At 52.4% G+C, this 25,604-nt stretch overlaps 15 protein-coding genes across 15 annotated transcripts; all 15 read left to right on the plus strand.

Moving 5' to 3' along the window:
- Positions 1-97: 97 nt before the first annotated feature.
- DQ04_01751000 (BRCT domain-containing protein) lies at positions 98-2,881 on the plus strand (the record flags this gene model as incomplete). Its single annotated transcript, XM_009311097.1, has 1 exon — positions 98-2,881. The coding sequence occupies one exon, from the start codon at positions 98-100 to the stop codon at positions 2,879-2,881; it is 2,784 nt and encodes a 927-aa protein (XP_009309372.1).
- Positions 2,882-3,144: 263 nt separating this feature from the next.
- On the plus strand, positions 3,145-3,564 carry DQ04_01751010 (hypothetical protein; the record flags this gene model as incomplete). The annotated part of the gene is made up of 1 exon (XM_009311098.1): positions 3,145-3,564. The coding sequence occupies one exon, from the start codon at positions 3,145-3,147 to the stop codon at positions 3,562-3,564; it is 420 nt and encodes a 139-aa protein (XP_009309373.1).
- A 252-nt stretch (positions 3,565-3,816) lies between these two features.
- On the plus strand, positions 3,817-4,374 carry DQ04_01751020 (small GTP-binding protein; the record flags this gene model as incomplete). Its single annotated transcript, XM_009311099.1, has 1 exon — positions 3,817-4,374. One exon carries the CDS (start codon positions 3,817-3,819, stop codon positions 4,372-4,374), a length of 558 nt encoding a protein of 185 aa, XP_009309374.1.
- Positions 4,375-4,624: 250 nt separating this feature from the next.
- Positions 4,625-5,023, plus strand: DQ04_01751030 (hypothetical protein; the record flags this gene model as incomplete). The annotated part of the gene is made up of 1 exon (XM_009311100.1): positions 4,625-5,023. One exon carries the CDS (start codon positions 4,625-4,627, stop codon positions 5,021-5,023), a length of 399 nt encoding a protein of 132 aa, XP_009309375.1.
- Positions 5,024-5,264: 241 nt separating this feature from the next.
- DQ04_01751040 (putative paraflagellar rod component par4) lies at positions 5,265-7,010 on the plus strand (the record flags this gene model as incomplete). Its single annotated transcript, XM_009311101.1, has 1 exon — positions 5,265-7,010. One exon carries the CDS (start codon positions 5,265-5,267, stop codon positions 7,008-7,010), a length of 1,746 nt encoding a protein of 581 aa, XP_009309376.1.
- Positions 7,011-7,422: 412 nt separating this feature from the next.
- On the plus strand, positions 7,423-9,993 carry DQ04_01751050 (hypothetical protein; the record flags this gene model as incomplete). The annotated part of the gene is made up of 1 exon (XM_009311102.1): positions 7,423-9,993. The coding sequence occupies one exon, from the start codon at positions 7,423-7,425 to the stop codon at positions 9,991-9,993; it is 2,571 nt and encodes an 856-aa protein (XP_009309377.1).
- A 524-nt stretch (positions 9,994-10,517) lies between these two features.
- On the plus strand, positions 10,518-13,037 carry DQ04_01751060 (major vault protein; the record flags this gene model as incomplete). The annotated part of the gene is made up of 1 exon (XM_009311103.1): positions 10,518-13,037. One exon carries the CDS (start codon positions 10,518-10,520, stop codon positions 13,035-13,037), a length of 2,520 nt encoding a protein of 839 aa, XP_009309378.1.
- Positions 13,038-13,650: 613 nt separating this feature from the next.
- On the plus strand, positions 13,651-14,142 carry DQ04_01751070 (hypothetical protein; the record flags this gene model as incomplete). Its single annotated transcript, XM_009311104.1, has 1 exon — positions 13,651-14,142. One exon carries the CDS (start codon positions 13,651-13,653, stop codon positions 14,140-14,142), a length of 492 nt encoding a protein of 163 aa, XP_009309379.1.
- Positions 14,143-14,471: 329 nt separating this feature from the next.
- On the plus strand, positions 14,472-14,744 carry DQ04_01751080 (dynein light chain; the record flags this gene model as incomplete). The annotated part of the gene is made up of 1 exon (XM_009311105.1): positions 14,472-14,744. The coding sequence occupies one exon, from the start codon at positions 14,472-14,474 to the stop codon at positions 14,742-14,744; it is 273 nt and encodes a 90-aa protein (XP_009309380.1).
- A 330-nt stretch (positions 14,745-15,074) lies between these two features.
- DQ04_01751090 (putative protein kinase) lies at positions 15,075-16,289 on the plus strand (the record flags this gene model as incomplete). The annotated part of the gene is made up of 1 exon (XM_009311106.1): positions 15,075-16,289. The coding sequence occupies one exon, from the start codon at positions 15,075-15,077 to the stop codon at positions 16,287-16,289; it is 1,215 nt and encodes a 404-aa protein (XP_009309381.1).
- Positions 16,290-16,833: 544 nt separating this feature from the next.
- Positions 16,834-18,780, plus strand: DQ04_01751100 (putative nucleolar RNA helicase II; the record flags this gene model as incomplete). Its single annotated transcript, XM_009311107.1, has 1 exon — positions 16,834-18,780. The coding sequence occupies one exon, from the start codon at positions 16,834-16,836 to the stop codon at positions 18,778-18,780; it is 1,947 nt and encodes a 648-aa protein (XP_009309382.1).
- A 513-nt stretch (positions 18,781-19,293) lies between these two features.
- Positions 19,294-19,926, plus strand: DQ04_01751110 (hypothetical protein; the record flags this gene model as incomplete). Its single annotated transcript, XM_009311108.1, has 1 exon — positions 19,294-19,926. The coding sequence occupies one exon, from the start codon at positions 19,294-19,296 to the stop codon at positions 19,924-19,926; it is 633 nt and encodes a 210-aa protein (XP_009309383.1).
- A 227-nt stretch (positions 19,927-20,153) lies between these two features.
- Positions 20,154-21,443, plus strand: DQ04_01751120 (hypothetical protein; the record flags this gene model as incomplete). Its single annotated transcript, XM_009311109.1, has 1 exon — positions 20,154-21,443. The coding sequence occupies one exon, from the start codon at positions 20,154-20,156 to the stop codon at positions 21,441-21,443; it is 1,290 nt and encodes a 429-aa protein (XP_009309384.1).
- Positions 21,444-21,887: 444 nt separating this feature from the next.
- On the plus strand, positions 21,888-22,304 carry DQ04_01751130 (hypothetical protein; the record flags this gene model as incomplete). The annotated part of the gene is made up of 1 exon (XM_009311110.1): positions 21,888-22,304. The coding sequence occupies one exon, from the start codon at positions 21,888-21,890 to the stop codon at positions 22,302-22,304; it is 417 nt and encodes a 138-aa protein (XP_009309385.1).
- A 666-nt stretch (positions 22,305-22,970) lies between these two features.
- Positions 22,971-24,881, plus strand: DQ04_01751140 (putative phosphoprotein phosphatase; the record flags this gene model as incomplete). The annotated part of the gene is made up of 1 exon (XM_009311111.1): positions 22,971-24,881. One exon carries the CDS (start codon positions 22,971-22,973, stop codon positions 24,879-24,881), a length of 1,911 nt encoding a protein of 636 aa, XP_009309386.1.
- Positions 24,882-25,604: the final 723 nt, after the last annotated feature.

The raw sequence follows: 25,604 nt of genomic DNA on the forward strand, positions 1-25,604 counted from the left end.
CCCTTGATCGCACTTTAAGAGATTAAACTGCTTATAAAAACTGGCTTTCTTCGATTTTTTTTTTTTTGCTTGATCCAGTTTTGCTGTGTTGGAAGACATGGAATCGCCCGCAAAAGGTGACAGCCGTCAAGGCGTCAAGGCAAGCCAGAAACACCTAGAGTTTCAACTGCAGCGGGAGAAGGCCTACACACGTGAGCTTGAAGAGAAAATCAAGTCGCAACAAGCCCACATCGCCAAGCTTGAGCAGGATAAGGCTGAACTACGACGAGAGATGATTACGCTTGTTGAAGATGACAAAAAGAAGACGAAATTAGAGGAAAAGTGTCATCTGCTGCAGAAGGAGATGGTTGAAAAGCAGGCCGCCTTGGCTGCCGAGCAAAAGCGGGCCAGTGCAGCCGAGTGCGAGAAGGAACAAATCAGGCGTGATGCTCATGCGTCCATAGCGAAGTGGTGTGAGGCTGAAAAGCAATGGATTGCCGAGAACGAGGTTCTTCAAAAGGAACTGGATGATGCGAAGGAGGCTTTTGCAAAACTAAAAAGCGAGTGTGATGTATTGATTATTGGTCGGGAAGATGCACTGAAGCAGTTACAGCGCGAAAAGGAACGCTTTTCGAAGATCGAAACAACGGCCGAAGCTGCTGAAAAAAAAATTGCGTCTTTGCATTCACGCATTGAGGCGCTGCAAAATGATATTTACACGCGAGACGAGACAGTTTTCAAATTGGATGAAGCTGGCACCAAATGGCAAGAGATATGCCATTCAAAAGACGAGGAAATAAAAGCGTTGGAAGTGCAAGCAGAAAAACATTTAGAGACCATTGAGAAGCTACAGAGCACCATTTCTCTGCTTAATCAACGCATTGAGGCCGCGAAGATCCTCAATTTGGAGGAGAAGGGGCGTGTGGAAAAGGTATTGTGTGATTTGCGTGAGTCTGAAAAAGAGAAAAAGCTCCTTCAAATGGATCTGGAGACTGTGCGTCGCGACCTTGAGTATGCATCACAAAATGCAGCCAAACACCAGGAATTAGTGGCAGACCTACGTACAAAGTTGGCGGCATCGTCTGAGCAGGTAAAAGAGAGGAACGCTGAACTACGAAAACAGGAGTTGTCTATTAGTCAGCTGACAGCTGAAGTAAAGCGAGTGGAGCTGGAACGAACAGACAGCAGTTACATGGTGACTTCTCTAGAGAATCAACTTCAGGAACTTCGTGACACACTTGCCCAGATGCAATCGGTAAATCAAGCTCTTCAAGAGAAGAATGTAGCGTTGGAGGCTGAGGTTCAACAAGTGAAAAGGTCTCATGAAGGGAAAGACGAGGCAGCAGTGCTTATGAAGTCTGAGTTTGAAGACAAGATTGAAGTTCTTCTTGGTGATATTAAAAATTTGGAGTCTGAGGTGAGTGCAAGACAGCAGGTAATCAATAGTATGACTACACAACTTGGCGAAGCTAATATGAAGAATGAAGAGCTTCATAGTTTAATTATACAAGGCTCTGACACGTCCAAAGAACTTAGTGGAGTGATTGAAGACTTGCAGAAGGAGAAGAATAAACTTTCCCTCGATCAACTGAGACTTCAGCAAAAGGTCACTAGGCTTGAGTTGTGTGAGGAGCACTCAATTGAATTTCGGGATGCTCTTTTGATACACTCTGCGAAGACTCTGGGGGCCGCGATGGAGTATATGGGAGAGGTAGAACGGCTGAAAATGACAGTTGACAGGTTGGATACTGAAAAAAATGCCACCGTGACTAGACTAGATGCAGTTAAGGTAGATTTAGAGGAGGAGATACAATTACTGAAGGAACGTGAGGTAAGACTTATCAACGAAATTGAGGCACGGAATGGAAAAATTGTGGCTCTTGAGGAAACGCTTCAGAAGTGCGAAGATGCTTTGTCCGTGCTGAGGAAGGAAATTGAAGTACAACAAAAAATGTACGAGAAAATTCAAAGTAGTGAAAGACTTCTTGGCGAGAAGCTGGCAGAAACAGAGTGTCTACTACAGCAGACATCCAATGTATCTGAAAAGCAACTCTACGTTTCACAATATGCGACAAGGTGGCTTGATATCGCCACGCAGTCGTTAATGTTTCTTCTTGAGGAACATATCACATGGATTTCAGAAAAAATAGATATTGTCTTCACAGGATTAGAAAGCGCTTATGCTAAAGAAAACGAACAAATTATGAATGCATTGAATGCCTCAAATGACACTCAAAAGGAAGCTGAGGAAAGATGCGCACATCTGGAGTTGAGGCTGAGTGAAGCGGAGTCCCATTTAGGAGAGCGCGAGAAGACATTTGCCAAAATTTCAGAAAGCCACATGATAAAGGTCCGTGCTGCTGACAATCAGCGGGACCTGGCTGAGAAGGCGAGAGATGATCTATCGCGGCGATTGAAGTCTTTGACGGAAAAGCATGAAGGTGATGTGGAATTGAAGGATGAAAGAATAAGGGAGCTTACTTCTCGTGTGGAGGCGGAGAGGCGCAACGGTCAACTGATAGAGGAAAAAGTGCAAAAACTGCGGAGAACCCTGGATTATGAACTTGGACGGAAGGGTGACTACAAGCGTGCCCTTGAAGAGGTTAAATCAAAGCGTGAAGAGGCAGAGAAGTACAGAGCGACTGAAAAGGATTGGGCCATGAAGGCAATCAATCGTGCCAATGAGGAAGTGAACTATTGGGTAAGAAGCTTTGATAAACTGAAATCCATGTTGGATGAGATGTCAAAGAGATCGGGGACGCGGGTCTCTGCCGTGGATCAAGCGACAATAAGGAAATTTGAAGAGGCGAAGAACAGACTGACGTTGCGCGATCAGGACGTAAATATCACCCCCCAAGAAGAAGAGAATCGTAGAGAAAAACGTCAACGTATAGAGTTTTGATTGCTTGTTTTATGCACTGGGCAAACAGACACTAGATTGTAGACGAGATGCTGGATTGGACTGGATGTGTACACGAAGACAGATATTGAGTTGCTGGGTTGTGCAGGCATTTTTTTTCTTTGGCTTTGTGTGTGTGTGTGTGCGTTTTCGTTGAAATAGAGTGAGATGCATGATTTGAAAGAAAAGAAAAACATGGCTCTATGTAGCAATGTTCCTTTCCGAGTTTTTTTTTTCGTTGTTTCTCTTGTGAAGTTCGGTGTTTGATGCTAAGGATACTTGGGATCCGTTATCGTGCACGAATCACAGCGTTTAGCCCATGGAAGAGCAGGCCTGCAGGGTTGAATCTTAACGGCCGCCCTCAGATGGTAAACCCTCGTTTTTTCAGGGGTGAATACAGGCGCCAGAATCCCGATGATCCCACGCGCCTTTTAAAGATGAAGCATGTCATTCTAAAGCGCTGTCATTCATGCAAACGAACGCTTTTTGTTCGTCTTAGCGAAAAAAATCACTTTCATACTTGCTGCGAAGGGATGCCTATGAAGGTGTATGCGAACATGGAAACAGTGATGAACTCAGAACACAAATTATTGTCATTATCCAGGCAATGGGACGTGGAAAATAATCGTCCGTGGTGCAGCGCCCACAGACCACGGCCGAAAGGTAGGTCAAAGTTTAAAAAGTGATTCTTTGAATGTGTATGTTCCTGTTGCCTAATGTGTGTGTACAGTTTGCTGCACTTGATAAGCTCAACCTGCTGGGAATTCACCTCAAGTGAAGCGGCCAGCTTCTGGTTTTCTTTTTTGATGAGGTTGTTGCCAATATTCTTATCAATGTTGCTCTTGTCCTATTGTTAATAGTTTTTTGCCTTGACTTCATATACTATTTGGGGACAATTCTATTAGAAAACAATGGGGTGGTTCTCTTGGTTCTGGGATATGCTCTCCTACCTTGGACTGAGTAACAAGACAGGAAAAATTTTGTTTCTTGGTCTTGACAATGCCGGAAAAACAACACTGCTTGGAAAACTTGCCACAGATCAGGTTCATGTCCACAGGCCTACTTTTCATCCAAATGTGGAGGAGCTAACTCTTGGCGGCATCAAGCTTAAAACCATTGATATGGGTGGCCACTTGGAGGCTCGTCGTCTTTGGAAGGACTATTTCACAAAGGTTGACGGCGTTGTCTTCATTGTGGATGCCGCTAACCCGGAACGCTTCCCAGAAGCAAAGCAAGAACTCGATATGCTTCTGCAAACCGAAGAGCTCGCCAAGACTCCCTTCATCATTCTTGGTAACAAAATTGACATGCCACGTGCAGTCTCAGAGGAACATCTTATTGCCGCCATGGGCCTCACGGGCCTCTCTACGGGGAAGCAGAACAAGGTGACAGACGCAGCCGTACGCCCACTTGAAGTATATATGTGCAGTGTTGTCAAGAAGGTCGGATACGGAGATGCCTTTCGTTGGCTTTCGCAGTATCTGCAAAACTCATAGGGTTTTTATAATGCGATGTGCGTCGTCATATAACTTTTCTTTCTCATCAGCCTGATAGGAAGAGTACCAGACGGTCTCAGTTTTTTTTTCTACCGCTACTGCAATTTGTGAAGAAGAAATTTTTTTTTGTTCCTTGTTTTTTCTATTCTTCACCTTCTATTGTATATATATATATATATATACACAACTGTGTGCCGGTGTGTAATGCTTCTTTTGCATCACAAAAGGACATTGCTATGTAGTGTTGCAAATGACTTCAGAAGACTATAAGAAAGAAGACTCTGATAGACGTGGCACTTCCTGGATTTCCTCCATAGGTGGTCTTTCTCCATCGGAGTACCTCTCTACGGTGAACACCAGCCTGGAGACTGTACTAGGCAAGCTAGAAACAGGTTTCCATGTCGACACATTCAAGAGTGACGTGCGTGAGCTGTGCATAGAGGTGAATAGACTTGTTGACTACATAGAGGTATGCGGTATGCACTGCTCTGCGTCAACGTACAGCGCCCTTCTAGCCACCCTGGCGCGTTTGCATACAGCTGTGGCTCAGGTGCAGAGGTCCGGTAAGAGCACGTCGAAACCTGCGTCTGCCACGCCACGCGCATACAGGATACAAACACCCTGCCTCCCCAAGGATTTCTCTGTGTGAGGAAAAGTACACATAGAAGGAGTCGCTTTCCTTCAGTTGCTGTTGAGAAAGTGAAGCTGCATTACGCGTGTTGTTTCCTGTATTAGCCTCAACGGTGGATACCGTCTCACGTGCACCGTGCAATTTCTTATTAGCCTCTTCTTTGTTGTTGTTGTTGCCTTTGTTTATTTTGTTTTTCTTATACAAAACAAAACGGATTTTTTGGATTAGGGTGAAATCCGAAGGGGCAACGAGCGGTACGATGCCACCAAAAAAGGGGAAGAAGAAGGGAGGCAAGAAGAAGCAGGAGAGTGGCGAGATACTTCGTCTGCAGCAACTTCGCGCGCAGGAGAATGAGGCGGAGGAGTTTCAGAAGCGCGAGAATGACCGCCGCGACAGGGAGGGGCAGGAGGAGCGTCTTATTCTATGGAAAGAGGAGCATGTTCGAATCATTCGCGAGAAGGACGGCAAGGTGAAGGAACTCATGGCAAAGGTGGAGCAGCTCACCACATCCCTCCACGACGAGCGAGCTGCATCTGAGAGCCAGGTGGAGCAACTTGTCCTGATGCGAGACTCTCTGCTGAACGAGGTGAGTTTGTTGCGGGTGGAGATTGAGGAGAAGCAAAAACTTCTCCTCCAAGAGCGACACAACGCAGATATCAAGCTGTGCAATCTGCGTGAGGAAGCGGACCGGAGCATTAAGGCACTTGAGGACGATAATGAGGAGCTGCGCACGGTCCTCAGCGTCACCAAGGCAGAGCACGCGGAGTATCGGGAGAAGATGGAGATTACCCTCCAAGAAGAAGAGGCGGAGATACGCGATCATGTGTCGAAGATTGGCGGCCTCGAGCGTGAGCTAGAGAAGGCACTTGGAATGAACCGCTCTCTGCAAGAGGTCGTTGAAGCACGTGAGGCGGACGACAGGAAAAATGTCACATTGATGCAGATGCTTAACGCGCAACTTGACGAAAACAAGCGCCGATATGAGGATCATCTAGAGGAGGAACGGCGACGTGGAAACGACGCAAAGGAGAATATTTTGCAACTAGAGACCAAGTGTGCACAGCTGCAGGATGAGATTGATGTCTTGAAGAAGGAGAATACAGACATCAAGTTGGGCTCCGATGTGGCACTACGTGAGTATAAGCAGCAGCTGGAGCAGGTACATCACGACTCGGAGTACTTGTCGTCAGAGCTGCATGCCCTGCATGAAAAGAGCCTGCAGGAAACGGAGGTGACACAGAACGCAAGGGCCGCTCTTGAAGGGGAGCTACAAACAACGATGGTTGAGATGGAGGCTAACCAGAAGCGCATGGAAGAGTTGGAAATGCTACTGCGCCGCAAGGAGCGTGAGAACTTTGACAAGATCACATTCTTAAACGCCCAAATCTCTAACAACCGCACTGTCGTCTCGCAGTTGCAGCAGAAACTCATGCACGAACGGAAGCTCCACGAGACCGAGTTGTCGCGGACGAGCGATGACGCCAAAGAGAAGGAGCGCGAGTTGGACACGGTGCGCCACACCTTTGTGCAAAGCCAAGACGGCGCCAAGGAGCGTGAGGCGCAGCTCATGTCGGAGGTGGCTGTGCTCAAGGCAACGACGTTCCACCTGCAGACGCAGCTGCAGGAGCAGCAGAACAGCCTTGATTTGATTACGGCGGCGAAGAACGAGGAGATACAGCGGCTCTGCAATCTTCTGGACGCGCACTTCATCCCGCATCGCAAGACCATCGAGGGTGAGACCACGCAGTACGAGGGCACAATTGCGATTCTCAGCAACAAGATTGGCGAGTTGACACGGGAGGCTGAACTGCGCGATCAGGTGGCGCTCGAAAACGAGACACAGTCCAAGGCGCGCATCGCCAACCAGGAGGAAATCATTGAGGCGCTGCGCGAGGATATGCGCGTGTGCGAGGCGCGGCGCCGCGAAGAGGTACGGTCTGTCGAGGAAGAGGTGGCGCGACTGAAGAAAACGCTCGAGATTCACTTCATTCCGTACGAGATGTAACCGCAGGATGGGAGCAGAGAGTGTCTGGCCGTGCCTGTGCATGTAAACAACAAGGGGAAGGAGGAAAGCGCTCCCTCCCTCTCACTCCCAAAACAAGAAAAAAAGAGAACAACAAACAAAAAGTATTAAAAAAAAAACAGTCAACAAAACCATCAGAAGAACATGAAAAAAAAAAGCAAAGAAAAAGAAGTCTGGAAAGAATGTGTGCATGCTTTGGGATGAGACAAGCCCCGGCTTGTAGCAGGAGGTGTTTTGGGAGAAAATGATGCAGGCAGAGAGCTTTCTTGTTATCGCTGCCACTGATACTGTATTATTTCCCTTATTGGTCGGTCTTTGAAATTATTTGTTTTCTTTTTCACTTCCACTGCGTGAACTCTATGCCACACAATATTTTCATTCGTATAGAGAGGAGATGGCGAGTGAGGCACCACCGAATGAGTGGGAAACACCACCACCATCATCAACAGCAGCAGTGGCGGCCGCGTCGCCAGTATCCGCTGCGGCTGCGACAGCAACCACGGGTGTGTATGCTGCCAACCGCGTGTCTGGTACGTATCTCAAGACGCTGACAGGCGTTCAGCGTGGGGAAGAGCTTTTCCACCGCCCCGACCTGGAGAGGCCATGGCGTACATCAACGGCACAGAAGCACGCGGTGGTAGTGGCTCTGAAGGAAAAGGAGATTGAAGAGCTGCTGCGCAAGTGCTCTAGCCTACGCACGCAGCTTGGCAATGCGAGACACGATGCCAAGTACATGGAGTACGCCATCACTGAAAAGTGTAAAGTGCAGGTGTCTGAGATACAAAGAGAGGTTGAACGCCTTGAGAAGGCACTGAAGGTGGAGAATGAGAGTAAGGAGGAGTTAAAGACGTCAACGGAGCATCAAATCCGTTTACTGAGAACACAGCATGAGAAGGATCTCATGAATCTGCGAAATGAGAACCGTCTGCTGCAGGACCGCTGTGCTGAACTCACCAAAATCTATCAGCAACAGGTGGATGACGTCAAGAAGGCGGCATCACGGGAGCTTGAACACATAGAGAGTCTCTGCAACAGCCGGGTGGTGGAGCTGACAAATGAGCTGAAGTCTGCGCGTGTGAAGAATAGTACGGCGGAGGAACGCCACGCGGAAGAGATGGTTCAATCTAGAAACCTTATCAACCGTATCGAGACGGACTACAAGGAACGGATTCGCGAAGCAGAGCAGCGCGTCGACGACGTGCGCACTCGGCTAGAGGCAGAGAACAAGCGGCTGGACGAGGAGCGCGGCACCGCCCTAAGAGAGGCGAGGCATGCCACAGAGCAGTTGGCTGTTGCCATTGCCGATCGTGAGGAAGTATTGGTACGCTTTAAGCAGTGGGACGCATACATTCTCCGCTTGCTGGACCGCTATTACAGTGAAGTGGTGCAGCGAGCGCCGGAGTGCGCGGTTGAGCCGCACGACGCGGAGCTGCATGAGGCTCCTTTTCTCTACGCCCCGCGTAATATTCTCGAGGACCCTGATGCCAAGGTGACGGTGGAGCGCATTGTATATCGTCTGCTCCAGCTCAAGCACATGAAATTCGTAAAGGAAAATCCTCCTTCAGAAGAAACGAATGTGCCAGAGTCTTTGGACAAACTGGGGGCCAAGCAGGAGCGCCTCACCCGCGCAATGCGTGAGATTGAGGGCAAGTGCATAGAGGCCGAACAATCCCTTAAAAGTGCTGTGTCCCGCCTGTATTTCTTCAGCAACGACTTGGAGGATGCGATTGGACACTCCGGATCCGTTGCCCCACCGCAAACGCATGTCGTCTTTGTGTGCATTAGCGTTTTTAATGGGAATCGCCTGTGGGCCGATGATGCGGGTGTGGCGCGGTCTGTCGTGTCGCTCATGAACTCTGCAATACGCCCCAAAATGGCGGAGTACGGGGCGTACGAATGCTACAGTGACGGCCTAACTTTACTACTCGCCTTCAACGACCCAGTGGCTGCTTGCCGTTTTGCTGCAGAGTTGCAGTGGTGGATGATGCAGTTGCCGTGGCCACAATCCCTACTCCGCAGTGCGTGGGGCAAGGAAGAGTATGACGAAGGAAATACACTTCTGTTCCGTGGACTGCGGTTGTCAATGGCGGTTCACACCGGCGAAGCCTTTGTGGAGCCAACAGCAATACCTTGTGGGAATTCCTACCGATGTCACTACTACGGTCGTGCGGTTTCTCAAGTCATTCACACTTGCTCACTAGCACAGGGAGGACAAGTGCTTGTGACAAAGCCTGTGTGGGATTTGTGTATCTCACGGCGAGACGAGCTGGGCGCCCTTGTGGCGCGTGAGGTCGGCACCTTCCCTATTGTCTCCTTTAACAAAGAGACAAACTCGTACGAGCGGGAGCCTCTGCTGCTGCATCAAATTTTGCCACAACCACTGAGGAAACGCCGCTTCGAGGATCTGGCACAGGAGCATGCTACGCATGTAATGTCACTTGCAAAGATGCGTCGGTCTATTGTTTCGGCTGAAATCGAATGTGTTGAGGCCCGGCGTACTTCTCTCAAGGAGGCTATTGGCGCAGCACATGGGGAACTGTTGGCCGTGGATCGCTGCATTAATGCACTCACAGAGAAGGCGCGCCAGACCATGTCGTATTTTCACCTGCTACCACCAAGCGAGATGGTGACGCAGATGAACGAGTTGTATGGTCTGATGGAGAAGATCGCCTCTCGCGCGTCTGAATTGCGAGACGATGTCCGTGACATGGATCGCATGCAGGAGGAACTCGGAGTGCAGACGAGGGGATTGAAGGAATACTGTGCCCGACATGGGTCCACGGCGTCTCGAGAAGAGGAGCTGCGCCTTCGTGCCGAAATGGCGGAGTCTCACTACGATGCACAGCTGCAAGAGATGCGGCGGAGCCACGCGGAAGGGATCGAACGACTTCAACGGGAGCTGTCTGAACGTGACCAGCTGATTCAGCGACTTTACAGAGATGTTCAGCGTTCTCAAAAACGGTGATACTCGCGTCCCGTGCAGTACCATTGTTATTGATATTATTATCGTTACTGATCTCATCCAAAAAGTCCTTTCTGCAGAGGCAGTTCACGCCTGGCTGAAGCTTTGATAGAGGCATTTCTTTTTTTTTTTTTTTGTTCGTAATCTCTTCTAGATGCTTGACCCTTTCCTGCACCTCAGGTAGACATAGAAAATGCTGAGGGTGATGTTCGCTCTTCCTGCTCATATGCCTGTGTGTCTGTGCTTGCGTGGGTGTTGTTGTGTGTGGGCTTGTCCCGTCTCTTCCTCTTGTGATCTTGTTTTCCTTTTCTTTCTGTGGTATTGTACGTCTCTCTTTTTTGCTTGGCCCTGTTGCCGATATATATTTATATATATATATATATATTTGTAAAGATTGGTGTGTGCTTTCTTTTGTTGAAGGAATAGTGAAGTCCACGTTATTCTTGTGTATATTGATATACGTGGTTATATAACTACACAAACGCACACACGCATATACTCTTTTACGTATTGACATACGGTCGAGGATGGGTGATATCATACGCATCAAACGGCACCATTACGTTCACTTGCTGGATAACAACACCAATGTAACACGATGCATAGTGGGGCCGCTAGTGTACACACGCAAAGGGCATGAGCGATGTCTCTTTGAACCGCTGCCCTGCATTGTGGTACCGCCACGGTGCTTCTGTGTCGTGCAAAACCCGTGCGTGCGCGACGAGGCTGGACAGCCGGTCCTGGAGGCAAACACAAGTGTGCGGTTGCGCATGGGTGAGGAGGAGATTCGCTTTGAGCAGCAACCGTTCCCGTTGCAACCGGGAGAGAAGCTCAAGTGCGAAAATGGTAATTGGCTCTCCACGCTGAAGGTGATTCCCCCCAACAAGGGCTACCACGTCCGATGTGTGTGCGACTTTACCGACGGCGTGCGCGGGCTCGTGCGCGCCGGCACGGAGTGGATGGTGGAAGGCCCGCAGACATACGTGCCGCGTGTTGAGGTGGAAGTGGTGCGCGAGGTGGCTGCGCACGCCGTCAATGCCAACACGGCGCTGCAGCTACGCGCGTTGATGGACTTCACCGACCGTGGCGGGGTGCGGCGACGGGCCGGTGAGACGTGGCTGAACGAGACAGTAGGTGCGTACCTCCCTGCTGTCGAAGAGGAAATTGTTGGGACAGTCAACGGCATCGTGCTGAGCGACAGCCAAGCGATTCATCTTGAGGCGCGGCACAACTTCACCGACGTGTACGGAAATTCACACAGGGCGGGGGAGCGGTGGCTCGTTACTAACAAGGACGCACCCATACATATTCCTGACGTGCATGAAAGTGTTATTGCCACGGTGCAGGCGATTGTACTGAATGGGAAACAATACTGCGTGATGGAGAACCCAGTGGGAAGTGATGGTGTAATTCAGCTTGGCAAGCAGAGTGTGCGCAGAGGACCGTGCAGCTTCTTTCTTCACCCCGGTGAGAAACTCGTTGGTGGTGTGCAGCCGGTGAAGGTGATTGGAAAAGATGAAGCGCTGCTGCTGCAAGCTGTGGAGACTGTCAAGGAGGGCGGTGAGGATGGCCGCTTGCGCCGTCCTGGCGAGAAGTGGATGCTGTGGGGCGCCGCGGAGTATGTCCCCGAAGTGGGTGTTCGCATAATCGAGCAGCGAAGTGTGATTGCACTGGACAAAAATGAAGGTATCTACGTAATGGACACGACGACAGGCGTAGTGCGGGCGGTGATTGGGGAGCCGTATATGCTTAATGAACATGAGGTGCTCTGGGATAAGAATCTCTCGCCGGAGGTAGAGGCGTTGCTCGCCTGCCCCGATGGTCGTCGTACACAAGGTGAAAGGGACCCCAACTTTGTTAGCACCCGCGTGCGACACCGTATTGTGCGCTTTAATGTCCAACACAATGCGGCAGTTCAGATCTATGACTACAAGCAGAAGAAACCGCGCGTTGTTTCTGGACCGAACTTAATCATTCTTTCTCCAGATGAGGAGTTCACAGTCCTCTCGCTCAGTGGGGGCAAACCAAAAGTACCAAATGTGGTTCAGTGCCTGCAGCTCTTCCTGGGTCCGCGTTTCTCGAGCGACACGGTTGTCGTGGAGACATCCGATCACGCCCGCTTGCAGCTTAACTTGTCTTACAATTGGTATTTCGATGTAGACCGTGTGGCTCCCGACGCAAAGATCTTCTCCGTGCCGGATTTTGTTGGAGACTGCTGCAAGACGATTGCCTCGCGCGTGCGTGGCGCCGTGGCGGCCGAAGATTTCGACTCATTTCACCGTAACTCTGCAAAAATCATCCGAGAGGCGGTTTTTGGCTGCGATGCAGATGGAAACATTAAAAACTCTCTGTGCTTCCCCACCAATAACTTGGTCGTGACAAACATTGACATCCAGTCCGTAGAGCCGACTGATGCCAAGACACGGGATAGTCTACAGAAGTCGGTGCAGCTTGCCATTGAGATTACGACCAAGTCGCAGGAAGCGGCCGCGCGCCACGGCAAGGAGCGCAAGGACCAGGAGGCGAAGGGAAAGCTGGAGCGACAGAAGCTGCTCGACAAGATTGAGGTAGAACGGACCAAGACAAGATGGCTGGAGCTGCAGGCGCAAAGCGAGGCGGTTCAGGCAAGCGGCCAGTCTGTTGCGGAGGCCAAGGCCAAGGCAGAATCTCTTCTTATCGAAGTCGAGTCTGAATTGAAACAGGCGCAGATGCGGGCCAAGGCGTATCAAATAACGGCGGATTCAGAGTTTAAGAAACAGAAACAGAAGCAGGACCTCGAACTGGAGCTTGCAAGACGTCAGAACGAGCTGGAGATTGCCAAGGCTCGTCAGTTGGCAGAAACGGAGGCAGAGAGGGTACGCCGCATGGTGAGTGCCATTGGGCGGGAGACACTCGTGTCGCTTGCGCGGGCGGGGCCGGAGATGCAGGCGAAACTGCTTGGTGGGTTGGGCCTCAAGGGCTATCTCATCACAGACGGGAAATCGCCTGTGAATCTTTTCAACACCGCCCAAGGCTTGCTTGGCGGCAGCACGCAGGAAAATCCGTAGTACTGCGCCCTCACTATGTTATCTGAAGGAACCCTCTCTTGCCGCATGCACAAACATACAACGAAAATCGAAGAGAAAACGAAAGGAAAAATAAAGGTGCAGCTATGGTCTTCGGCGTCGGAGCTTTGAGTCAAGGATGCGGATGCCTGAGAAAAGAGGAAATCCAAATTTGAGCTTTAGATACCGTCATGATGCACGGGAAAGTCTGTGTGGTGTGGCCGAAGCAGCTAATTTCAGGCGTAGGAAATGACCAAGGATTCAAAGTGAAGCAATCGATCGTTTTTTTTTTAGCGGTTTTAGTTCTCTTATTTTGCCGACCCAAAGCCGACCTGTGTGCTCTCTGCTCTGTTCTTGAAGTTCGTGTCCAAGTTGGCTCCGTATGTACTTTGGCGGGGGGTTTCTTTCGCTTTGCGTCTTGCTGCATTTTCTTGTCGGCCTTTGCGTTCCCTCGCCACTGCCGCTTCTGCGTCTGCTGCTGGCTAGCTTCCCCTGCCTCACACACACACACACACACGCCTCTGCCCCTCTTCATCACACGCCTCCTTTTCTCGTCCTCTTTTTTTTTGTTTCTGACTCTCTCTACCGCTGTCGCACGCAGAAGGTGACGCCGGCCATGGCGGATAAGAGTAGCGACGGAAGCTTTGTCGACCATGGCCAGGAAGCAGAGCTCAATGAGGACTCGAAGCCGCAGTGGAGCGTCGAGAAGTTGGGCTGCAATGACTACGATGACGATGACGATGACGACGATGACGATGACGATGACGATGACGACGATGACGATGACGACTCCGGCGTCGTCATGTGCAGGACGACCACCCCGCGGGACGTGCGGCGCTCGGCGTCTGTGGCGCGGCGAGAAAGAGAGCACGGCGAACGTCTTTTGCTGAATAATAAGCGCCTTGAGAATGAAAAGGCAGAGCTCATGCGCACCAACGCGTTTCTTCTTGAAAGTAATCGAGTGCTCGCGCATGGCGTTAGCACATTGGCGGACGCGTTTGCGCGGCAACACGACGAGTCACAGCTTGTAGATGCGGGTCTGATGCGGGGTCTGCGGGAGATAAGGGAAGCTGTACAGTTACTGATCGAAAGAACTCCAATGTCGTAAGTGGGCAATGAGGCAAGGGAGTGCCATGGAAGAAAGGGATGTGTGCATCGATACGCTAGGTGCGTCTCATGGATCGCGTAAAGTTCAAAGAAGGTGCTGCAGTGGTGCACATATGCCTCTCTGTTTTCTTTCTATTTGTGCATGCATTGTTCTTTGTTGATGTTTTTTTTTCTTATTTTTTTTGGTTTTTCTGCTCTCTCTCTCTCTCTCCATCTCTTTTCTATGTCTCTCTCTCTCTCTCTCTGTGTGTGTGTGTGTGTGTGTGTGTGTGTGCATTTCTACGCGTGGTGTCGGCAGGTAGGAGCAAGTGTGTTACGAAGGAAGGGAGAATGACTAAGTTGGCTGATTTCAACTTCAATGCGGATATGACGAAGGACATGCAGGAGGACGCGCGCAACTTCGTCATTCAAGCCTTCGAGACGGAGTCGCTTGAAAACGCTGTCGCCTCCTTCGTGAAGCGGGAGTTTCAGCGGAAGTATAAGGGTGTGTGGCACTGTGTCGTGGGGAAGAACTTCGGCTCTTACGTCACACACGAGACAAAGGGTTACATTTACATCACATGGGGACAAATGTCAGTTCTCCTGTGGAAGACGGTGATGTGACATGACGCGGATGGTGGCTGTTGCGGTGGCGCCGCATTCCATCAGTCCTTGGATAGGCGTAGAATGTACAGGAAGGGTGACACGATTGCAGCTGGGTTGCTACCACTACTACTACTACGATTGTTAGTGCTGCTTCTGTTCTTGTTGTTGGTTCGTGTTGTTGTGCTGACTGTTTATCGGTGATGTTTTGCTCCTCTCTCTGCCATGCGGGGCGCCGGATTTGTTTTCCTTTTTCTTTTTCTTTGATTTCGCTGCTTATCGCCATTTATGGTTACATTGGCTCTGTGAAGTGGTAGAGGAAAGCGAAGGGAAGCCCACACCTTGCGCCGGATGTCACTCTTCCCCTTTCGGGAAGAGCGGCACATTGACCAGCTGTACGAGACGGATGACATATACGACTTTATTGGCCGTGGGACGTTTGCGTCAGTCTTCAAAGCGGTGAGTCTCGTTGACGGCAAGAAGGTGCAAAAGGGGGATGCCGTCGCTCTCAAGGTGTTCAGCAAACGCGACCTCACCTCAGAAAAGATGCGCCTCGACGTCATAAACGAGGTGGAGGTGCTGGGGCGCATTAGCCACAGCAACTGCCTGCAACTCCTCGACTGTTTCCACACGCCGCTGCACGTCGTCATTGTGATGAACTGCGTCGACGGCAGTGAGCTTTTCAAGGCCTTGCGGGACACTGTCTTCTCGGTACCGCAGGTGCGGTCGGTGGTACAGCAGCTGCTATGCGCGCTCGCGTACCTCCACAACGACGTCGGCGTCGTTCACCGGGACGTGAAGCCGGAAAACATTTTAGTGACGCCCATCGACGGCGGTGACTTCCACGTGACGCTCGTCGATTTCGGCCTTGCGCGAGCGTTTCCGCGGCATGGCGGTGCACGTGCGCGGCTTGGTGGCGCCCGCTTTTCGCTGCACGGCCCGCCCAAGTCGGCATCGGGCGAGTCGCTCGACTCGCACTGCGACAGTCCCCTTATTGCGACGCCCTGCGGCACGCTCAACTACGCGGCGCCGGAGACGGTGAAGAGTCTCACGCAGAGCGGACAGCTCGCTACCACGCCGGACCTGCTATCTCGCATGGACGTCTACGCAGTGGGTGCCATCTTGTACGTGATGCTGGGAGGCAAATTGCCGTTCCGCCATTCTGGTAATAAGATGCAACTGGTGAAGGAGATGGAGGACGGTCCGCTCTTTGCCGAAACACAATGGAGCGGTGTCCCAGAGGAGGCGGTTGAACTTACGAAGGCGCTCCTGCAGTTTGACCCGACTAAGCGGCCGCGCGCGCAAGAGGCGCTTCAGTTCGCTTGGTTTCGCACAAGCGATGACGGAAGTCATGTCGATAGCACCTTTGGTAAAGAGACGTGGCCACTGCCAATGCGCGAGCTCGTTGGGGACCGCGAGTACATAAAACGGGCGTTTGACGCCATGAAGCCACCGGAGAGTACTCTCTACGACGGCAATGGCGCCCCCGTCGGTGGGCGTTGTATTAGTGTCCCATTCGGTGCGTCGCGCTCCTCCGTAACATCGTACTTTGGCTTCTGTCCGTAGAAAACAGAAGCTATAGCAGCTTTTCCGGCTGCAATGTAGCTTGGTGCCGCGCACATTGATACACAAGCAATTTACTCGCATACGCCGTCCTGTTTTTTTATCTCCCCCCTCTATCATTTCCTTTTCTATATTCCCCTCTGCCTCCTTATTTCACTATCATCGTGATGCACTCAACGTCGCTGGTGCGTATAGCTGCTGGGGGGGGGNGGGGGGGGGGGGATTCCCTCTACTATTGAAGCGCTCTCCTTGGTTCGTCTGTTTTCATCATTATTCTTGTTCATCCTTCGCCTTGGTTCTTTTTTTTTTTCTCTTTTTTTGTGTTGTTGTTGTTCTTGTGTGCTTTCGTTTTGTCTTCCCTTGACTCGTGTTGGGCTGCACAACCAAAACGGCTACGCGCACACGTACGCATACAATCATTCCGTTACGGTTAGTAGTAATTAGCGCGTGAAATTAACGCATCAGAATACAGTCACACAAGCAGAGTGAGTGAGTAAGTTTTCAATAAACGAAAAGGAGAGAAAGTGAAACGTACACCTAAAAAAAAATGTCCCGGCGGTCTGGTGAACATGTGCGAGAGATGGAGAGTGAAGATGCACCTAGGGAAAAACGCAAGCGCCTCGAGACGAACGAGGCAGCTGAGGATTCTTCCTCTGCAGTCGCTGCTGCTGGAGATGCTGCGGTGCCTAACAACGGCTCCGTCGCGACAAGCCGTCCTTTCACTGATTTCGGCATCTCCGACGGCACAGTTAAGGCGTTGCGCAGCCAAGGCATTGAGACGCTCTTCCCGGTGCAGGCCCTTACGTACGAGGCAATCATGAAGGGTACTGATGTGCTTGTGCAGGCGCGAACTGGCAGCGGCAAGACGCTCGCCTTCAGCATTCCCATCGTGGAAAAACTCGCACAGTTGGACGACACCTCGAAGCGCGGCCGCGGGCCTGCCGCGGTCATCTTCTGTCCCACACGAGAACTCGCCATTCAGGTGCGGGACGTCGTTGCCGGCATCAGTGGTGGACTCGTTGTGGCGGCGCTCTACGGCGGCGTTGCGTACAACACACAGGAGCGTGTTCTTTTCAATGGTGTTGACGTTGTCGTGGCCACCCCGGGTCGCGCAAAGGACTTCCTGGAGAAGGGTACACTGCGCTTTGACCGGGTGAAAATGGTGTGCCTCGACGAGGCTGATCACATGCTGGACATCGGCTTCAAGGACGATATTGAACAGCTACTGCAGAAGGTGGCGGAGCAGAATGGTTCCGAGGCCGGGAAGCCAAGCCACCAGACGCTTCTCTTCTCCGCGACGGTGCCAGATTGGGTACACACATGCTCCTTCATCTCCAAGAAGAAGGAGTTCATCGACATGGTTGGCCATGGCACGATGCGTACCGCCAACACCATCAAGTTCTACCGTCGCAAGTGCAGCTTTAACGAAGTCTCCAGCATGCTGGCGGACTTGGTGAAAGTGTACAGCGGTCGCCATGGTCGAACCCTCGTTTTTACCAATACTAAAAAAGACTGCCATGACTTGTCCATCAATAACACGAAGCTGGACTCTCAGTGCCTGCATGGCGACATGCAGCAGGAGCAACGTGAAAGCACAATGAAGAGCTTCCGCGACAACAAGTTCAGCGTTCTCATCGCGACAGACGTTGCCGCGCGCGGGCTTGATCTGCCGATGGTGGACCTCGTTATTCAGTGCGCGCCCCCTGCCGATATCGATGCCTTCATCCACCGCGCCGGTAGGACTGGCCGTGCCGGCCGCAAGGGCGTCTGCGTGCTGCTGCACCAGCCGAAAGATGAGTACGTCGTGGAGCGCATCGAGCGCCACGCGAAGATCAAGTTTGAGGTACTCCCCGCGCCAACACGCGACGAGATTCTCAAGGCGGTGGCGCGAGACACCGCGGAGGATTTGGCGCGCGTGGAACGCAGCGCCACTGATCTCTTCATGGACCAGGCGGCTGAGCTGCTGAAGGACGCGGACCCGACGGAGATTCTTGCCTCTGCCCTCGCCGTCATGAGCGGCTACACCACGAATATCACAAAGCGCGGCCTCATCACTGGCGCAAAGGGCTCCGCGACGATACAAATGTTGGCACAGCGTACGCTCCCCATTCCTGTTTTCTGCAGCATTCTGCGTAACAACCTTGGTGATAACCTTTTCACGCGGTGCCGCGACATCACGCTGCTGCAGGACACCCCGGGCTGTGTGTTTGACGTGACGGAGGAGGCGGTGGAGCAGATCCTCGCAACGCCCGTCCGCGGGATGGAGCTGAGCGTCATTGAGTCGCTGCCACCCATCATTGCACGGGAACTGAACAGCGGCAATCGCGGCGGCCGCGGAGGTGCGCGTGGCGGTTACGGCGGTGCGCGTGGCGGTTACGGCGGTGCTCGTAGCGGTTACGGCGGTGCTCGTAGCGGTTACGGCGGCAATGGTGGCGGTGGCCACTACAGCAATGGCCGTGGTGGTGGCGGCCGCAGCACTCACAGGAATTACTGACGCTTGTGACCCAATGACGCGCGTGATGGATTCGACAGTGCGGTGCAGTTTGTGTGTCTCTCTCCCTGTGTGTTTCTGTGTGTGCGAGTGCGTAGGAGCGCAAATAAAAGGGACATCCAATGTGTTGTAATGCGTCTTCTAAACCTCCTGGGTGGTGTGGATTGTATCAGGGAAAGCAAGAAAGAGAAGGAAAAGAAGAAGAAACAAGAAAAAACCACTCCCACAAGTAAGGATAATGGTATATATATATATATATATACATAATAAAGACACGTTTAAATCTGACTTCAAGATAAAATGGTAGTGTGCAAGGGGAAGCATGATGGTGACAGTAGGCCTACTCGACACAGCACTTCATTCGCTTCTGCCTCGTTCTCTCTCTCTCTCTCTCTCTTTCCCTCCGTGTGTGTGTTCGCATGGCATACCGTGTCACTACGTGGTTTCAATGTTTCCTCTGGCCCAACACATACAAAACAGCCAACAAACAAAGAAAGCCACGTCAATAGCGAAGGGATGGCTGGACGCTTTCGCGGCGCGGTTGGCAAGCTGTCAACGCCAAAGAAGAGCAGAACAGCAAAGAGGGCTAAGGGCAAGAAGACCGTCGCGCTTGTGAAACGCGCCCCCAAACTCTCACCTGCTAGTCTGCAGAAGCGCATCGCTGAATTGACGGGCGCGGCCCCACAGGATAGGAAGGAGGCTGCCGTCAAGAAAACCAAGACGAAGATCGCGGCGCAGAGCACCACGCGAGCCGCACCAATGCTACAGAAACCAGTTGGCCGCGCTGCTATGGAAATTGTGGGTACCAAAATCGAGAAGATTGTGCCAAAGACCGACCTTTCCGCGGAGCGCACACCCGCGGAAGCGATGGGGCTAAAGCTGCTGCACCGCGCTGTAAAGAATCAGAGCCACAACCGCCTGTTGCAGCACCAGAACCGCCACGACTACGAGTACCGTCTTCGCACTGTCGCCACGACAGGTGTGGTTCGTCTCTTCAACTCCCTCGCACATGCTCGCAAGGCGGGCGAAGCTGTGGAGGCACACGAGAAGCAGTTGACGGCGGATAAGGCCCATGAGAAGAAGCAAGTAGCCACTAAGGAGGCGTTTCTCGCCGCCCTCCGCCAGCCGCGGCGGATGGAGAAGTATTGACTGCATCATCTGGGTGTAAAAGTTCGATTAATTTCCCCCCACTGCGGTTGCTGCTGCAGATTGGTGCTAGGGCACACTTTCTTTCCGATGCGACGTCGTGCACGTCAGACTATGTGCGTAGACAGTACTCTCCCTTCTCTCTTTTTTTTTTGCTATTATGGCTGACTGCCCTGGACCACACACACACACACACACACACACACACACAAACGTAGTACAGCTCGAGGATGGGCAAGAAAAAGGAGAAGATACCGCCGCCCGGCACCAGCAAGGACCCGACGACGAACTTCTTCAGCAGGAGGAAGTGGAAGGCGGCACTCCTTTCGCCTGTGTTGGAGCTGCAGGGGAGGAACCTCATCCCCCGCGGTGCGCTTATCATCGGTACCGCCCTCATGAAGAGTCGGCATGTGGTGCGTCTAGACCTTGCGCAGAACCACATTGGCGATGAGGGGGCTGTGACGATGGCGGAGGTTCTTCGCAGGAACGAGAGCATTCAACATTTGAACCTCGCGCAAAACGACATTACGGATGTTGGGGGCATTGCGCTGGCGAGCGCCTTCATTCCGAATGTCAGCCCCAATGGGCAGCCCGGACAGTGGAACCGTACACTTTTTACGCTCATTCTAGCGGCTAACGACCTGGGCGACGCCACGCTGCTCGCAATGAGCAAGGCGGCGGCGTGCCACCGCGACCTCACGCGAGTGGACCTGAGCTGGAACAACATTGGCCCGATGGGCACAAAGTGTCTGCTGCGCTCCATGCAGCGCAACCCGTTGTGCGTATACAACCTTATGGCGAACAAGATCGGTGATGAGGGGACAGAGTACCTCTGCGAGGCGATGCAGCGCTTTGCCGGGAAGGGTATAACATCGCTCAACTTGTTCCGCAACGATGTACGGCACCGCGGGTGCAAGGCCGTTGGCCGGCTGTTGGAGAACAACGAGCACATACTCGACCTCAGTCTCCACAGCAACACACTTGGACTGAAGGGGATGCAAGAGCTGCGTCCACGCTTTGTCGCCGCACCGAATCGCGTGCGCTCGCTTAATCTCTCCAACTGCATGCTTGGCGACGACGGTGCACTGGAGGTTGCGGCTCTCATCGCGGCAAACCCTCCATCGCTGGAGCGACTGAGCATCGCCGACAACGGCCTCACGGATGACGGTGGGGTCGCCATCGTGAAGGCGCTTCTGAAAAATACAGCCCTTGTCGTTGTCAACTGCGCAGGTAACACTTTCGGCACCAAGACGGTGGAGGCAACGGAGGAGGTAATACGCACAGCCAAGGTTCTGAAACTGCTGGATTTCAGTAACACGATTGAGTCCATTGACATGAGGCGTACGCTTGCCTTTTCGGCCAACGATGCGGATGGCATTCGTGTTGAGGTAGGCGAAATGCAGGGGGAGACACTCGACGACATGCTGCAGCACGTGGCGGATCAGATGCAGATGATCCTTGACGCGGAGGCGGAGAAGGCGAAGAACAAGAAAGCTAGACGGCAGACAAAGAAGGAATGAGTCGGTGCGTATGCCTCGCTGTGTCTTTTGTCTGTATGTCTGTGGAAGTGGTGGCGTGAGGGAGAGTAGGGAGGAAGAGGGGGAAGATGCGGGTGTTTGATGTAAACAAGAACTACAATCAAGGCAACAACAACAAAAAGCACAAAAAAAAACCGAAGTATCTCCTTTCGTCAGAGTGACGACGCCCGTTTGTGAGGCGAGCGAGTCCCTACAAATACGTGTTTACATATGGATGTGTGCCTGTGTATATCTCTGTAGGGAGCGCGGCTGCAGGTTATGGCTCTCTTGGCTTTCCATATTTCCATCCCCACTTTTTGCGCTCTTGTTTGCTGCCTCGTGGTTTCCTTCTCTTACATGCTTTTCTTTCGATTTTTTGTGGCGCCCTCGCGTGCACGCGTGGCAGGAAGGAGAGAGCGTAAAGGAAGACGGAGTCACTATCCATCCATGCCGACCGCTGTGATTAAGCCCCCTAACCTGAAGAAGCTGCTCGGCGAGCAGCAGCAGCTTCTGGTGGCACTGCCGCGGCCGCCGACCCCGTCGTCGGTGTACCTGTCGGCGCCAGTGCTGCCGCTGACGAGCGTGTACCACTCGCGTGGCGCCGTCACGGCGATCGAGGACCGTCCTCGGTGTGCCGACGGCGGTGAAGACGAGGCGGCGAAGGAGGCGCCGCTACTCTCGGAGTTGCTCAATGCAGCGCCACGCGTGAGCCTCGACGTAGAGAAGACGCTCTCACTAGCGTGCAAGGTGCTTGCCAAGGCCCACTGTCAGTCACTCGAGCTCTCCGGCGATGCGCGGGAGTCGCTCGGCCGAATCACGGACTTCGGCACGTGTTGCCCCGCCCTCACGGCGCCACCCGCGTAGCGAAGGAAGACCCGCACGCGCGCGGAACGACAAGAACAATAACATGTACACGATTTACACACGAACAATAAAAAAAGTTTGTTTACTTTTAGTATGTGAAGGAATGTGGTGGGGAATGGGAATGGGAATGGGGAGGGGAAGAGAAGAAGAGAGAAGCAGAGACCAGTCGCACGGAAGAACGCAGCATATCGTAGGGTGTATTTCATTTAATGTACACTCGTGCGCCGCACCTTTTGAGTTTTCTTTTCTTTCATTGAGGAGCAAAGTTGGGGAAAAAGGAATAGGGGGAAAAACCTTTTGAAACGTCGGGAACATTGCGCTTGGCCGTGCTGTGGTTCTTTTCTTTCGGCATCACCCTCTCGCTCTCGCTCTATCTCCGCTCCGCCTCATGCTCACGCGCGGACGGAGCCATGCACGCCCACACACCTAGACGTCACTTCCTGTCGATCTTCCCTTGCTCCCTCCTCCTTCTCCTTCTCCCTTCTCCCTTCTCCCTTCTCTCTTTAACTGCCTCTGCCTGCATGATTTCTTACGGCTAAGCAGGTAGCTTTGTGAGCTCCCGTCCTCAGCGGTGTACCGTCTGCTAGGAAGCCGAATCCAAGGATCCTGAGCGAAGAGAAAGCAACGAAGATAAAAAGAAAAAAAAAAACGACAAGAAAAAGAACAATGGACCCGCCGAATGTGCCGTCGTCGCCACAGGCTCCGCCTGACCTCACACCGGTGGGCATCAGTCCCTCCTTTCGTTCCGACACAATCATCACACTTGAGATGGCGCAGGCTGTCACCATCAACCGCGAGCGGCTCTCGGAGTGGCACCACAAGATACGATCGAAGCTTTTCCCATTGGTGTCAGGCTTCTTTGTCCGCTGCCGCGTCGAGGACTCTACCGATGGCAGGGCACTGTACAAGGTGGGCCGCATCAAGACGTTGAAGCCAGACTGGTCGGTCGAGCTTGATCTCATCACGACGGATGAAATACTGTCGGGTCGCAGCAACACCAACTATGACTGTATCAGCAACACTAAGCTCACATCATTGGAGTTCAATACTTTTATTTCCAAGGTGCCACCTGAGCTGCTTCCAAACGTCGCCAACACCGTCTTCAAGATGGAAGAGCGTCTGCGTCTGATGGAGAGCGTCATCCTGGCGGAGCCCGCCTTCCACGGGAAGCGGCGCGATGAAAAACGTGGGCACGACAACGCACAGGGCTCCGGAGCGGCGTGCGTGCCGGAGAAGTATGTCTTTTCGCAGAATGTGCTTCTCTGCGAAGATGACTTTGTAAACCTTCCACAAACAGTGACCATTGTTGATTTGCTGCAGAATGCAGTGGGCCAGAAGGGTGTGGCGGAGCCAGACACACCGCGAGCGGGTATGTCGCCTGGAACGGGGACGAAACCCCGCGCCTTCGATGAGGCGGTCGCCAGCCACAGCACGATGCTGCAGCTGCAGGATATGCGCAACTACATGAACTCCCCAACGCAGCCGCCAATAGATGCGGCACGTCTTATTGACACGATACGCCGTGCCGCCAACCCACACCACAACGGATTCACCTACGAAAGCCTCCCAGAGTTTTGCAAACTCGTCATTTCGGTGTGCAATCAGTGCCGTGAAGTTGTGGCGAAGGAGCCGCTCTTTGTCCGCCTGAAGTCTCCCATCACTGTCTTTGGAGACATCCACGGTAATTTCGCCGACATGGCGTACTTCTTGGAGAAGGTGGTGGCCTTTGATGATATCATGCTAAAGTACACGACGACGCACCTTCTTTTCCTCGGGGACTACGTTGACCGCGGCGCCTTCTCACTAGAGTGCGTTATGTACCTATTCGCCTTGAAGGTGATTAACCCATCGAAGGTGACACTGCTGCGCGGCAACCACGAGTCGCCGGAAGTCAATGGTGACATGGACGTGTACGGCTACAGTTCCTTCAAGTACCAGTGCCTCGACAAGTTCGGTCGTGACCGCGGCATCGATGTGTGGGTGGCCGTAAACGAGGTGTTTCAGTTTCTCCCCGTCATCGCTGACATTGACAAGAAGATATTTTGTGTTCATGGTGGGCTACCACAGTACTCGGGCGGTGAGGACAAGCGACTGGAGATCCTGTCGGACCCCGCCTTCCCGCGTATTCCCGTAGTGCAGTGCACCGACCCGACCAATGTGGCGCAGCGCATGATGGTGAACGACCTGCTCTGGTCTGACCCCGCGCCGCCGAACCACCAGCTCGATAAGTACGGCTTTGGCCCCAACCCACGTGGGCCCGACATCAAGACCTTCGGCTCGCGCGCCGTCGACATGTTCTGTGAGCGCTACAACTACCAGTACATCTTCCGTGCTCACCAGGAGAAGGCCGATGGGCTGCGCCTCTCCGACAACGCTCGAGTCGTGACAATCTTCTCCACATCCGACTATGCCGGCCACCAGAACGGTGCCGGTTGCATTTTAGTCTCGGGGGGAAAGATACGCATGGCTATCAAGAAGCCACAGCGGCAGGAGACGAAGGAGCTCAAGGGGCCCGTCTCTCCCCGGACGCTGGGGAAGAGTGTGCCAGGGTTCGTGCCGCGCCTGAAACGCATATGAGATGCCTGTCTTCACGTGTTTCCTGTGTGCGTCTCTCTCTCTTTTTTTTTCTCTCTCTCTCTCTCTCTCTCTGTGTGTGTGTGTGTGTGTCTGCTGCACCCCTTTTGTGTTTCTTCCTTGGATCACCTTGTTGCTTCATTGTCCTCCCTGCTTGCGGTCTCGTCATTACCATCACCATGATACATGCGTTGCGAATGTGCGAAGGGAAGGAATTGAAAACAACAACAAGAACACGAACGAAAAAAAAAAGACACACTGAGGCGATTAGGCCCGTGCACTCAACGGGGCGATGTTGGGTGCGGGATTAACGCGAAAAAAAAAACAGACAAACAAACAAGAACCAAGCAAGAAGTCAGGGCAGCAAGGGGGTACAACGAGATGTCAAAGAAAAGGAGGCGCGAAGAGAAACAAAAGAAGAACGAAAGATCGAAAGGGAAAATGAATGAGAGGGAGTGGCCTGCTGGTAGTGGTGGTGGTGGTGGTGGTGGTAAGGAGAGGATCTAGAGGTGAATGCTGAGATGAGAGCAAAAAAAAAGACAAATAAACAGGGATGGTGCTAAGGGGAAAGGGAGCAGTAGAATATACGAGCGCTGGGTTGGTGTGGACGGCTGTGCTTGTTTATGCTTGCGCAACTCCTTCTCTCTCTTCCGGTTTTTCTTGCGGGCTTTGCCTCTCTCCCTTTTCTGCTTATATATATATATATTATTATATTATATTATATTA

This window comes from Trypanosoma grayi (assembly GCF_000691245.1).
Source record: "Trypanosoma grayi strain ANR4 Tgr_175_V1, whole genome shotgun sequence".
NCBI classification, from domain to species: domain Eukaryota; phylum Euglenozoa; class Kinetoplastea; order Trypanosomatida; family Trypanosomatidae; genus Trypanosoma; species Trypanosoma grayi.